The 14,738-nt window shown below is 37.7% G+C and overlaps 1 protein-coding gene across 2 annotated transcripts in view; it reads left to right on the top strand.

The window, feature by feature from the left end:
- LOC124164141 (calcitonin gene-related peptide type 1 receptor-like) overlaps positions 1 to 14,738 on the top strand; it is a 365,480-nt gene that overhangs the window by 314,547 nt on the left and 36,195 nt on the right. For both annotated transcript variants that reach the window (XM_046541332.1, XM_046541333.1), the window contains exons 6-12: positions 1,507 to 1,645; positions 3,452 to 3,577; positions 6,315 to 6,516; positions 7,255 to 7,393; positions 8,937 to 9,093; positions 10,683 to 10,810; positions 14,058 to 14,143. In XM_046541332.1, the coding sequence (XP_046397288.1) occupies positions 1,507 to 1,645; positions 3,452 to 3,577; positions 6,315 to 6,516; positions 7,255 to 7,393; positions 8,937 to 9,093; positions 10,683 to 10,810; positions 14,058 to 14,143 (977 nt within the window). The remainder of the gene's footprint in view (positions 1 to 1,506; positions 1,646 to 3,451; positions 3,578 to 6,314; positions 6,517 to 7,254; positions 7,394 to 8,936; positions 9,094 to 10,682; positions 10,811 to 14,057; positions 14,144 to 14,738) is intronic.

Raw genomic sequence — 14,738 nt, forward strand, 5'->3', positions numbered from 1 at the left:
GGCACTAAAACTGCAGTATTATAGTTAAATTTTAATCTTTCGAATATTACACATGCTCACAAGACAATTAAAATGTAAACGTAGTCAATGGAAGAGGTAAACGCAGTGAGAAGTTTCTTAAGGTTATGGACAGCGAACCTTACCGGGAATAGCTGCAGAGAATGAAGAAGATGACTATATATTTATGGCAAAGCGGAGCACTAATTAATTGCACTCAGTAAGTGAGACGCATTCAAATTCAAATGATTTTTGAACTAATGATCTCAAAATTATGTGGTTTAAGAGCAACATTACATCTATACCGTGAGGCCCGAGCAGTAATATGTCTATCGATGTCAATAACTAGGTTTTAATCTTATCATATTTAGTGGATCACGATCACCTTCACCCTGAGCTTAAATCAGCAGAAGAGAATGTGAATTCAAGATTCTCTTATGCTTCCTTATAAATCTTAGAAACAATCCATAACAATAGTGTACTTGAAACCATGATGAGACGTTAGAGATTAGACGTTAAATAATTTTCCTCCACTGAAATTTGAGGTCTCATTCAGATGGGAGCAACATTTTTCACACCTTCAATTTACTTAACCCGGATTCGGCCCTTACTGCGCCATTTCCAACGGTTACTTCATCTTAAAAATCAGAACTCGCATATTGTCTCTGGACTTCATCCACGCATTATGCATTAGAGAGTTCGATTACGAGAACTTTTGAGTAATTTTTAGAGTCCATCCAATTTTAGAGCCAATGACAACGACAAAAGAAGAAAGGGTGTTTGGGAACGTAGTTGCGGATTTACCTTGATTATGGTGCAGTAAGTGCAGAAACCGGTTGGGCAAATGAAACTTTCGTGGGCTATTAAAAAATTGTTATCAATTCAATCATGGAGTAATTCCACTAAGCAGAGTCAGAAGCTGTGGAACTATAAGGAAAATTGGCTTCTAAGCACATCGGGAGTGTAGTACGATTTATATCATTCCAGTTTTACGTTTTCTAATATTGACTTAGTCAACATTTTCCTGTATCTCAAGTTTCAAAATTTTAACCGCATTATCTTATTGCCTGATTACAAGGCACATTGACCCGTATGAGTTAATGTCTAAATGTTTGGCACATGCATTATCGCAATAATGTACCATACAACCACCCCACTTATGCGACTGTATGAACAGTGGGCAGAACCTGTTCAATTTTGGTTCATGTATTTCGCATGTTCCGTTTCGGTCCACCTAAAACGTGTATGCATCCACTATTTAACTCGTAAGCGCTAATGTTCCAAGTAACTAGGCCTGTAAATGAATTTTTTTTAGCTTGAGATAAAGGGCAGTGTTGAAAAAGGTCTACGCCACATAACCTGAATATTTCATCATTATAGCTTATGTTTTAAAAGAGTAATTCGTTGCGAAAAAAGACAAAATACGCCAGGTTAAGCGAATCCCAGGCGTCCTCTTAAAACTCTTCCGCTCAGAATTTCATTCATCGCTGAATGTGACTACTGCTGCAGGTGGTGGTGGACGCTGCGGACCGTTGGAGCCCTCTGTGGGAGTCTTTCGCAGGCGAGGAGGCGCGCGGCAAATGGCAGCAGTGCTGCCGCGACGCGGTCGAATGCTGCACTCGGATGAGCTCCAACAACGAGAGCACGGGTAAGAGGAGAACTTCGCGCTTTGAATGCATTTACTCACGCAGCAGACATCAGCTGAGCTGACAATCAAACGTGGATGAATTTGAGACCCATTGCACTCTGCTATCAAATAAACCTCTCGAATTTTCTGTTACCTTCCCATACCCAAGAGAATAAATATGGACACGATGTTATGAACGGGCATGTTTTTTGTCTGATAAGAGAGCGAAATGTTAAATATTCCATTGCGTATGATGTGTTAAATTATTTAAACGGTCATGGTTTAATCAGTGGCCGTCAATAATTATTTGGACTGTTTGGTTAGCTACCTACCGATTTTGTCGTTTATACCTGCGGATTGCAATTCACTGAAATGAAAAATGGTGGGAGTCGGAAACTTAATTAATTACATCATGAATGTTATGAAATGCCAGAGGGATAACAAATAAGTCAAATATTGACTTTTCCTCATCCTCTTACGCGGAGAGGGTATATTTTATATATTGGAGCATTGCATTTCCATCGTGTCATTAAAATGGTGGTCAATAATGTTCATAATTTCGCAAACAACTTAACTTTCATTAGTTTCCACAGACTTTTTTTCACCGATCAAGGTTATCCGCGTAACTTTACTAACTACTCACCCAACGACACCTCTTTTTTCCCTTAGAAAATCAGTCACCATTATTCCAGCCTCCCCACTACTTCTCATAAAGTATGGTAACGACGAAGTTGCACAAACTCACCCGCACTCCGCCCACTTTTAAATAATGCTTACAATGGCCTCAAGTAGTCTAAATAATAGATTAACTTACCGAAACCTCGGTTGGTCACATGAAAATTCTCTGGAAATTCAACACCGTTTTGCAAAAAAAATAATGTACCAGTTTGCAGATTGACGGAAATGTTGAACAGGAAACTATCTTTCAATTTTTACTTTTAACTAAACTTTTCAAACCAAACATTCAATTTCCAATAACGGGCACGGATTTCTACGCTGTCGTGGCATAATATGGGATCCATTCAATTAATTTGTTTATGAATGTAAGCGATTTTCACCAAGTTAAACCTAAAGGCGATAACTGAAGCCTGGTTTATAGGAAAAATTAGCAATACTCCTGGTGTCTTGTGTTAACCGTTTTTTCCACCAGCAATTCTTTCCAAGAACTCTAGCGGATTCTATTCTCACTCCTTTCTCAGTTACCCTTTCGAGAACATCTTTTCCCCACCTCCTCTTTGCCTGACTACCTAGTACCTACTTCCATATCTTCCATTCCTTTTCAGTGACATGCGTGCATAGACTCTGTGTGCCGAAACGAGTCGTACGCATTTAAATAACTGTGGAAAAGCTCAAATACCTTATATTTTAGTATTCTACCCAATTTCCGTCATCACCTTCTTCGGGCTATTGCGTCTTTTTCCCATCCTCTCTCCAAATTTCCCCCTCTCCTTCCTCCGAGTTCAAATGCTTTTATTGACACCAGCAACCAGAAGGTGATGTTGTTACGTTGAAACCCGAGTCGGATCAAAATTATATCGTGAAAATTGTAACCGATGGCTAAGTTCTAAATATACGTATCTAAAAAATGTCAACTTTTCAGGAGAGCAAAAAAATTGAATTATTGTTTTAATTGCACATAATTATAATTGATATTAAAAAAGAAAAACACATACTGAAAAAGAAGCGTACATTTGCAAACAAAGAGTTGTTTTTTCCTTGAATTTTATTTTTTATTAGCGATATTTTACTCAGACCAGCCAACTTTTGAGATACGTGTTGTTGGTACTTAGCCATCGATATTCTGATTTCACCATTCGTTTCTCTTAGCGAGCGGCTGGTGTCCGCGCACCTGGGATGGATGGCGCTGCTGGGACGACGCACCGCCGAACACCGTGCAGCAGACGCCGTGTCCCGCCTTCATCCGCATCGGGAACAAGCCACCACCCTGCGCCCGTGAGTACTTCTGCCTTTTCTTTCATCTTCTAAACGGTCTCAGTAGCAGCGCCGCCCATATTTCTGTTTGTAGGTTCGAAGATTTTCGCGGCGTTGATCAGATGATCTCTGCATTCTTTTATATCGTATAGGACATCCTTATCAATTTTCATACTTCAATCACAATCTGAAGTATTTTCCCACAATTCCGGTCGAAATCGAAGGGCTAGAATCGTGAATCTCTACTTCAACAAACGTGGGTGAAGGCTATGTTAGCAAACAGAAATCTTGATCCCTGCATTTTCTTCGGGTTTTCACCGCGTCCGTTGGCTTTTGGCGACAGCCGTTTCGCTAACATTGCAGTCAGCGTCTTCAGGTCGAAGGTGAAGTGACTCGGAAAATGTCCGCCTTATATAGGCTTTTTAATCCCAGTGCTGCTCTCTCATTGGTCGGTTGTTGTCCGTTAGCGAAACTGTTGTCGCCAGAAGCCAACGGAGGCGGTGAAAACCCGTAGAGAATGAGATTTCTGTTTGTTAACACAGCCTTCACCCATGTTTGCTGAAGTAGAGATTCACGATTGTAGCCCTTCGATTTCTACCAAAATTGTGGGAAAATGCTTCAAATTGTGACAGAAGCAATACAATTGATAAAAATGCCCAGGCGATCTTAATTAATCCACCAATTTAAGTGATTTGGTATGAAACATGGCTTTTTTAGACCCTTAGGATTAAAATGAGGCAAATTTCCAATATGGCGGCATTCTGATGTTTATGTTCATTTTTAAATAGATTTTGCCTATTAAGGTATCATTTTTCTCCTGTAGTTAAGAACAGTATTGCCTGAACGATATGATATTTATTTTACCTCCCTACTCTTAATTTGTTCAAAATATAATAATTCACTGCAATATGTGTAATTATTTTAAATTTGTTTTTCAGCGTGAAATTAACTGTATGAAACTTTATCAGGCAACAGAAACTCAGAAATAATGACTATGAATGCTTAATTGGCTATTGAAAAAGGAGGCCATTGCCAATTTTGCGACTTTGAAAATTAATATTCATTCTTCATAGGTGCGGGTAGTTAACCTTTATTAGCTTCTACTTTTTAAAATACGCATTACAGTAATGACTTTTTTCTCCACTTACACATGATTTGTTTGGATTTGAAAAATTTGTGATGAATGCTTTCATCTAAAATTATTTTTCTTCGTATTATTAACAAAAATAGCAGTATTGAAGTTATCTCTCGCTGAGTGAACATGGATGACGTTTTTTATAAGGCGGTAAGTGTATGATTAAGTGGTAACAGTTAGTTACCGCCAAGGCTTCCGCGGAGAAAACACCTACCCGGAAGAATGGAGCGTTGCACAATATCTTGTTTCGGCTGCATAATAAGAGTGCAGATTTTTCTTCTTCAGCTACCTTATTCTACCTACACATATTCCCCAGAAGTAACTCATAATGAATCAGTGTCAAAATGTAGAAAAGCATTGTTGTTGGCAGCTTGTCAGCAAAAGTCAGCTTGGAATTTAATTTTGAATCTATTACCGTGGTCACCCCGATGCATAGAATAGTATCGCAAGAAATTTCTTTGTTGTACCAACCTAGATTTCGACCGTAAGAGTCATTACCAAAGCGCCATGATGAAGTATGATCGTAAGCTTTCCCGGCAAACAAGTTGAAGGAATTCTTCGTGGGTTTTCCACCGGTTGAAATTAGCCATCGAGAACCCGAGAATATAATTCCTTCGAAGATTCAATGTCAAGGATAATGACTCCTGCAGTCGAAAGCTGGGTCGGCATGATAAAGAAACACCCAAGGGACTTACAAATTGGTTCATTCTATGCAGGGTGTTGCATGAGGAATCTGCAATACTGCAGGAGGCGGTAGAGGAGGCAATTTAAAGCATTTTTTGTCCATAAATATGGATTCGAAGCTCCTTAGTTACAGAGCTATGGCAAAGCAAACACTTTTTGGATGCACTCACCATAACAACGGTTTTTCTTTGGTATCCATCCTTTACGACATTTATTTTATACTATGGAAATTCAAGGACATTAATTAAATAATTAAGGTTGGACGAACATGTGCGATTACGACTGTCTGAAACGACTTATTTTAAAATATGAGGGTGAGATTGCGTAATGGTATTGTCGATACTCGCTCAAAGCCCTCGTTTAATTAAGCTCAAACATCAATTATTTCAGACAATTAAGGGGGTGAGAAGCCAGGGGGTACTAGAGATTTCTTCTTAAACAGATTTAGGTACAGAAATTGATAGAAAAAAAAATACATAAACTTACTGGCTTAAGCATAAGAGTCAGTCTCTGTTCTGTGCTGACATCAAGAGGAAAAACAAATGTATTGTTAAAGATTGTTGTCTAGTTGATCTCTTTAGTTTTTTTTACCTAATCTCTGCACTTAACTCTATTTAGAAAACAAAATCACTTTTGCAAAAAATCCAGTGAGAAAAAATAATTCGTAAATATATCACCGAGGCCTGTCCCGGTATTCTTTTAAACTCACTTGTACCACTTGGCTTCTGACCCCCTCAATTATAAACGTACATTTTCATTGGGTGCAACACCCCATTTTTATGGGAAAAAATATGCTTCAAATTGGCTCCCTTACCACTTCCTGAAGTATTGCAGATACCTTCTGAAACACCCCGTCTACCATGAGGTCACGCAATGTAAACTCCAGAGAATGTGATATTATTCTGCCCTGATATTTGGCTCTCCTTGTCTCCTTGGTAGTGTTCGCCCGCAAATCGTGCTCGTGGGATGGGCGCTGGAGTCGCCAGGGCGTGGGGAACGGCACCGTGGGCGAGGAGTGGACCGACTACACGCCGTGCGCCGCCGTGGCGCCCATGAGGCGCCGCGTCCTCGTCTCCGTCTCGGCATATGCCCTCACCATCGCGGCACTCCTCCCGGCGCTCTTCGTCTTCGCCGCTTACAGGTGAACTCTAACTCACTACGTTTTATTATACACGCTCTCTTGGTAATGTGTTTGTAACTCCGGAAAATCCAGGGAAAACGTAGTTGAATATTCTTTATTTTAGAATATTCCACTAATAGTATTTATAATATATCTCCATCCCAATTTCTCCATTCCCATTTCTCCTTATCCTAAGTAAGTTCATTTTCTATCTTGAGCTTCTTTTTCCATTATGTCCAGCTATTTCTGCTAAAGTGCTAATCTCTTGGTCTTATTCAAAGTACTTTTACTGTAATTTTCTCCCACTGCATTCCTCACCGAATCCCTGGCCTCTTGGTCCTGCTTTGGAGGATGGCACACTACTGTTACCTTTCTTCTCTGATTTTATTGTAATAAACCGAGTTATTCCATATCATTAAGAACAATAAAGCCTACATCTAATTCAGACTAATAGTTTTTCCTGATTTTATTGAAAAAAGTACAAATTTCCTTAGGTTTTGATCTAAAAAATACAATTTATAGAAAAAAATTGTTTAAAATTCCTCCTGAAATATTATCTAACTCCATCCCCATTCAACTGATCGACTTTAAAAACTATAACCTTTAAATCATCACCAAATTTGTGATATTTCTCTCCATCAAGTTTTCACGAACTCAAGAGTCTTGAAACGTAGGTACGTATGTAAAATGGAGATGATTTTGTTTTCTCTCAAAACATGTTGATGACGCGATTTGTGCTCTTCCTCTGTCTGTATTCAGGCAACTGCAGGTACCTCGCATCATTTTGCACAAGAATCTGTTCGTCTCTCTATTGGCCAACGCCGTTTGCGTCATCATCTTCAAGTGCCTCGTCATCCTCACGGAATTCGACACCGACGACAACTCCATAGTGAAGCAAGTGAGTGAACCACGAATTCATGAGACAAGTCACTCTCACAGTCACTTTAATTTTCAATTACATAAATTATCAGCGGGATTACAACTCCCGTTGGAATTCTAGGGGATAAGGAAACAGAAAATAGGAATCTAATCATAATTAGCTGTGTCTTTCTATCCATGCCAAATACATTTCAAGTTCAAAATACTTACGAGATTTTAGGCAGCGAATACATTTTTACAACATCTAGAAGGACATTGGTTTAAAACTTGACGGAAAAATAACTCGACGGAAATCAATACTTTCTTTTAATGGAATAAAAAAACCATTAATGTTGTTTTCACAAGTTCCATAATGTGCCTATACATCACTTACATTTTCCGAAAATCTCTTGTTTGTGTATATGTAGCAATTTTCTTTTTCATGTGAAGTAAAAAGAAATGGCTGAAAAAAACATAAATGTTATATCTCATGTGAATTCTTTCTTTATGCAGCTTATAAATGAGAGTAATTTGATTTTATGTAAAATTATAAATGTAAACTCCAATGCAAAAAAAATACTAATTCCTCATTGGTGCACCTGTAATCATACAAGAAGTATACTCTGAAAATTGAATGGCTGTAAAGTTATTAATTATTCCCGTACAGTAAAGAGTTAATGAATCAGCCAGTAGGAACATTTTGATTCATAAGGGAGATTGGTTAGATTGATGCCTTCGTTATCTTTTTTACGTATTTGTGACTCACGTTCTCCTTACTGCTTCATTAAACTCTCAATATTTTACCAAAACGTATTTCTTACTCGATTCTATACTCAGCAATTTTCAAGTTATGTAAAGTACGAATAAATAATAATGGGGTAAAAAGTGATCCATATGTTCTCATTAAAATCCTTACCTGATACGGCCTGCAACATTAAACTGAGGACAAATTCCAATTGTTTATGAAATTGTCACGGGTGCAAATAAATTTCTTTTTGGGTGGATTCCTCGTATTTTGGAACCATTTTTTTCGTAATTTTTATAATAAATTTCATATTCCTCGTATTCCAATCGGACCAGATCTTTGATCTCGATAATCCGGAGAGCCGGACCATTAAGATCAGAATAAATGAGGTTCCACTGTAATTATAACATTTTGTCGTTGAAGAATTACACATTTCCCTTAATTTTCAATTGGAAAATTTAAAATAAACTCCATTCGTCTCGAAGCTAATATTTCAACTCAATCCCCTATTATTGATGTGATAACAGTGGCGGGCTTCGGTGACAACACTTCGTAGTTATTATGGGGCAACCTAGAGGACTCTGAACTAACTCCAACGAAGGAGACATCTAGCGGTCATCGCGGTGTAAATGACTTTCATGCTACAGCTGCTGAAGGTACAACTGGAAATGCGGAGCTCATTTTTTTTAACTCGACGATGACGGCTAGATGCCTCCCCCGTTTTCTGTTGATTGTCGTTTGAGAACGTTTCCCTGCATCATTAAGTAAACCCGAAATCAACTTAACTCGATTATTGTAGCTTTCAAAAACGCACTAACTCGCACATTTCCCTTCACAGAACGGCAGTGGCTGCAAACTCCTGCTGATTCTCACCAAATACTTCCGGTTGACCAATTACATGTGGATGTTCTGCGAAGGATTTTATCTGCACCGACTAATCGCGGCTGCATTCGCAGAACAGAAGTCTCTCATATTATTCTACGCCATTGGTTGGGGTGAGTGATTACCCACCTTACGCCCAGTATGTATCATTCGTTAATAACACCGGGTAACGTGAAGCAGCGAATAATTTCTTAAATATAGGTACTTTAAGGGTTGCTTTATGTATACAGTCTGATACAGTCGGTTCAGTCAATTCCATTACGAGTAATTTTTGATATTATTACTTTTAATCAATAACTCTTTAAATATTTTTTATATCACCTTGAGGAAATATACGATTGCGGGTAGTACAATTTCGTCGAATTTAATGGAGGGATATAGGTATGCCCAGATATCCTGTGTGACGATGCAAATATGTGTTGGCGCCACTAGCAGCAATCAAATAAATCAGTCTGCTTTATCATTAATATTATCAGTCATTTTGTCATCCTAACATTACAATTTAGGTTCAAAAATGGTAGCAAAAATGGCTTGTTGGTTGTTTAAATAGTCAACATCATCGTTAATTTTTTTCTGCGACCGAGTTATATTTTTAGTGCTTTTTTGGCGTTACCATCATCTGATATTAATAGGCTTCTCTGATACTAGCAGAATTATTTCTTTCTTTCGCCCGGTGGTTAAAGATGATTTTTCATTTTCACCACATTGGGTGCCTTCCATTCATGCTACTCACGAGTCGACTAGTGTCGACTCGCGGTAACTGTTTATAACTCTCCAATTCCTGCGCGTTATCTTTTGTTGACTTGTGTCACAACAATCGGCGACACACATAGAATGGAACACAAAAACAGCGACGCAAGTCGACTTGTGTTGACGTGTGTCGGTGAATGGAAAGCACCCATTGTGTTCAAATACTAAGAGTTAAACATGACCAAGGCAGTGACAAGCATGAGCAAAAATGCCAACATCACACAATGACCATTCAGAGTTTTTGCACCTATCCATTCTAACTATCGTTACACATCAGCCATTGTAAAATTTGCGGAGGAACCCTTCTACGATTCCAGCGCTTCTTATGTAATGACAGATCAAGCATTCTTTTAAAATTCATGAACATGTTCATAAATGTCCATGCCGCTGCTTTCCAACAATATCTGATGGTAAGCCAGGAACATAGCTAAATAACATATGATCTCACCTTACCTCTCCTACCTAACGTGCTCATATATATTGTTAAGGTGGGTTTAATTATTATCATCATAATCACTCAATATACAATTTATTAAGGTAACTATTTTATAATTTCAAATAAATATTTTAACTGGTTAGAAATCGAAGTTCCCATACATGAATTTAGATACATAACCTAGTTTTATAGACAAGTAGGTAAATCCAAAAAGATTTACAAAAAATCGTATAGTCCTTCTATTCATACTTCCTTTTCCGTTTTCGACTGTGGTTAAGGCCTACCACGATACGGATTTCGTTAACGATCGAGGTTGTGTGAATAGTGCATCATTAACAATAGATAATAAACAAACCCGATTTGTCTCTTAACCGAATGGTGACCTGATAGATGGAGTAACCAATGTGCATCTAGTTTTGTCTGAACAAAAACATGCTCAACTTCTGCCCTCGGTAACATGCCATCCGTCCTGGCGCTGCATTGTGCACCGTGACCCATATTTTTTCGTGTTTGCAGGGTTTCCGGTGCTGCCCACGGCGCTGTACGCGGTGCTGCGCGCCACGCAAGCGGACGAGCGGTGCTGGGCGGCGCCCGCGGGCGAATTCGAGTGGTGCATCATCCTTCCCAGCATCCTCAGTTTACTGGTGAATAGCGTACTGGTGAATAGCGTACAGCACACCACGATCCTAACAATGCGCAGAGATTCAACCTCTTGTTTCATAACCATCAAGTATCCTACGTGGATACTCAGGTTCACTTTGAACTTTCCCAGTTACAGATCATCCAAATGTGTAAATGAAAATATAATATGGAAACTCCGTCATTTTTTATGCGATTCAACTTCCTATGATTATTTGATAGGGAAACAAAATTGATTAGCAACAATAGTCTTCGTAATTGCAAATAGAACCGCGGGAAACCCATGGTTCAAGCAATAACGAACTCAAAAATGTGGCTACTCTGACAAAAAAGGAGTAGAATACTTGCGATTTGTGGCACTGATCAGTAGGAGAAAGCAAAGATTCATTTCATTTTTCAAATTTACAATGGCTCCCCTCGTAAATCACGAAGAACCAGTCTAGAAACATACAAAGTGTTTCATGAGGAATCTGCAATGCTTCAAGGGTAGTAGGTGAGGCAATTTTAAGTATTGTTGCGCGTAAACGTGGGGTCGGATTTCCTTAGCTACTGAGTTATGGCAACAAAAGCATTTTTTTCAATGCACATATTGTGGTTACCACGAAAACGGTTTTTCTGGGGCATCCATCCCTTTCAACATTTAATTTAATACTCTGGATATTTGACGGCATAATATAATTACGGTTGGATTAAAATTTGCCAATTGGACAATTCCATTTGTGACAGAATTACCTTCAGAGAAACTGTGCAGTAGGATATTTCGATAAAATTGTAAAATACAAAATAATTGCAAAACTACTCACTATGCATGATCAAAAAACATTTATGAAGGTGATGTTGGGGTACAGTAACAAAATTAAGTATCGAAATACCTTCTAAATATGCCCATAATTAACATGTGACGGAATTACTGCCAGGTCGACCTCCTAAGTGTAATGATTTCAAAAACATCTTCAGAACTGTGAATCGAAGTATAATTTGAAAACTTTTAACAAGGTCCTGAATCATGTTTCAAATACTAATTTCATAAAATTAAATCATTTAGCTGTTGATTCATTAAGATAAAATATTTCCTGCGTAAATTTAAATTTGAGAGAAAAAGTTGATATTTTGATGGAAGTGTTCCATTACAATAAACTGAAACAATTAATCTCAAAATGAGTGAGAATGTGCACTCGTATAATTGATACTCTCTCAAAGATCACGTTTGATTTAGGTAAAAGATTAATTGTTTCAGACAATTATACGCGTACATTTTCGTTGTATGTAACACCCCATTTTTATAGGACAAAAAATTCTTAAAATTGTCTCTCCTACCACCTCCTGAAGTATTGTAGATTCCTCCTGAACACCCTGTATACGCTTATGTCTTACTTGCATGCGTAATATTTGTGTATACTATTTACCTCATTAAATATGTTGTATTTTGCGTGCAACATGACATTAGTTTTCACTCAGTAGGGTTTCGAATTTTTTCACACCCCCCTTCTTGTGTGGTCGTTTTCCTGCGCTGGGTTTTTTCTCTGAATGGTACTACGCTCTTATCCTCATGTTTTTTCGGACAAACATAAATCTCTTTTCCAGCACAAAGTTCCACATATACTTGTTTATCTTGTTTGACATTTTACCAATAGTATATATTGTATATTTTTTGTATTGTTAACTTTTATTTACAGTTTTTAAACGTTTGCATTGACGCTATCGAGGGGTTAGGTGGTAGAGGGGACTTATTAGTCTCAACCTCGCCCGATTAAAGACATCTTAATATTATCATAATAATTAAATTTCAATTTTTGCGATATTTAAACTTCATACCTCCGTGGGTTTGGATCAAACATTTATGCTGTTTCGAGTATGCAATCCGAAATACAACAACCAATTTTCAACCTTAATTAGAGCTTTCGGGGAGCACTGCAAGTGACCATCCACTTCTTCTCCGCCTTTACTTTCCGTGTGCTTTCAATCGTGATCTTTTTCACCCGTTTGTCTCCAGTCTTTTTAAGGGTTAAATTCAATGAAATTAGTGAGGAATATGCGAAAATAGTGCTTGACATGGCGATTCACATTTTTTAACGTCGTTAACCCATTATTCCCCAGATTGTATATAGGGCTTTTAACTTCGGTTGTTTCGCATTTTCCTATTTATTTTGGCCAAATTGAGATGATTTTTTACGGAAAAAAATATTTTCATCATATGATATGATTTTCATAATGCTGCGTATTCGCAACGCTGGGAAAACTCCGGTAAATAAATACAAAAAAGTAATTTCAAAAACTTATGTTGCATCTTTAATTTTTTATCTTGATTTGCACACTCGACATCTTCGCCGGGAGTTATCAGTATTCCTTCGGAGGAAATTCCCCATTCTGCCTTTTAACGGACATGCTGGGTCATGTTATTTTTCCTAGGGTGTCTCGTATGTGCGCACCGATGTTTATGCCAAACGCCATCAGTCATAAACATACAAATACATAAATGAAAATGTTGGTGGAAATGACAAAATTAGAACTAGAGATATTTTAAAAAGTCAGTAAATCGAATAAAAATAATTCTGAGGTAGAAACTTGTTCTGAGAACTAGGATTCAATAATGTTGCGTTAACGCAACGCTGGGGATTAATGGGTTAAAAGTCCATCTGGGAGCTCTATTTGATGAAGTTCACATTCATGAGCGTTCATTCATCCCCTAAATAGACTCCATGAATATTGAAATACTAGTAAAATTCAAAACGCCGAGGTATTCAAAGAAAAAGGATTCTGCCACATCATAGACCAAAATTGTTTTTATATTTGTTCTACATGGTTTATATGGAGGGGAGGAGCAGCGGAGATTTAAAAAAAGCGATTTTTTCTGCTCCCTTCTGAATATAAAATTTCACAGAAATTCCGTGTTACAAAACTTTTATCGGATTAATATGCCTGGATGAATGCATTTGTAAAAAATTATTTCTCGAATAACATTGTCAAATTAACATTATTACCGTTGTTATTTTTACACTTTTGGTCAGCTGATAATACTTTATTGATGCATCAAAATATTTCCTTCTGGGTCGAGTTGATTTCAAAGCTGATACGCCATGTGAAATTTAAATTTTCCATTAATGGCTTAGCTTTAATAGAGCATTTGCGTTTACAGAAATGACTTCAACCAATTACTAGTAAATAAATAGCATAAAACCATACCTGTTTGGTTTCCTTAATGCCAGGTACTTACGATGTATCACCTCAATTAATTTCTCTTCTATTTTCCAGCTGAATGCTATCTTCCTCATCAACATCATACGCGTTCTGTTCACCAAACTTCGAGCTGCCCACGCCAACGAACCCAGTCAGTACAGGTAAGGACGGGCTCATCCATGATCGACATCAACTCAGACCAATCTCTTCAGGGACTGCGTCTTCTCATATGGCGGATATGAAACTGCATTGTATTACACATTGCAACAAATACCTTATCTTACTTTCTTTACTTGCTCTAATACTGCAAAAAATGAAACGCCAGGCCATAACCAAGGTGATTTGAACATGTGACTCAATTGAACTTTGTAGTTACTTCTAATACTGGACTTAGGGAAGTCACATCAGCACTCAACACACAAGAGAGATTTTTTTCACAATTCAAATAAAATCTTTATCAAGAAAAAATTTAACTAACATCAAGTTTACACAAAATAATACGGTACAAATGGAATGATCGTCATACTTATTGACTTTAACACTAGAACTACCGATGGAGTCATTTTGACTCCTCGCGATTTTTATTTCTCTCCCCTGACTATAGTTTTCCGGATTCCGGCCTGCAATTCCGTGACTTTTATTCATTTTTGACACAAAATAAGGCTTTGCGATCAAAATAGTTCTAGAAAGTAAAATAGTACACATTTTTCAAAATTTACCTTTGACTACCAAAGGGAGTCATTTTGACTCCCTAAT

Source organism: Ischnura elegans, chromosome 8 (assembly GCF_921293095.1).
Source record: "Ischnura elegans chromosome 8, ioIscEleg1.1, whole genome shotgun sequence".
NCBI classification, from domain to species: domain Eukaryota; kingdom Metazoa; phylum Arthropoda; class Insecta; order Odonata; family Coenagrionidae; genus Ischnura; species Ischnura elegans.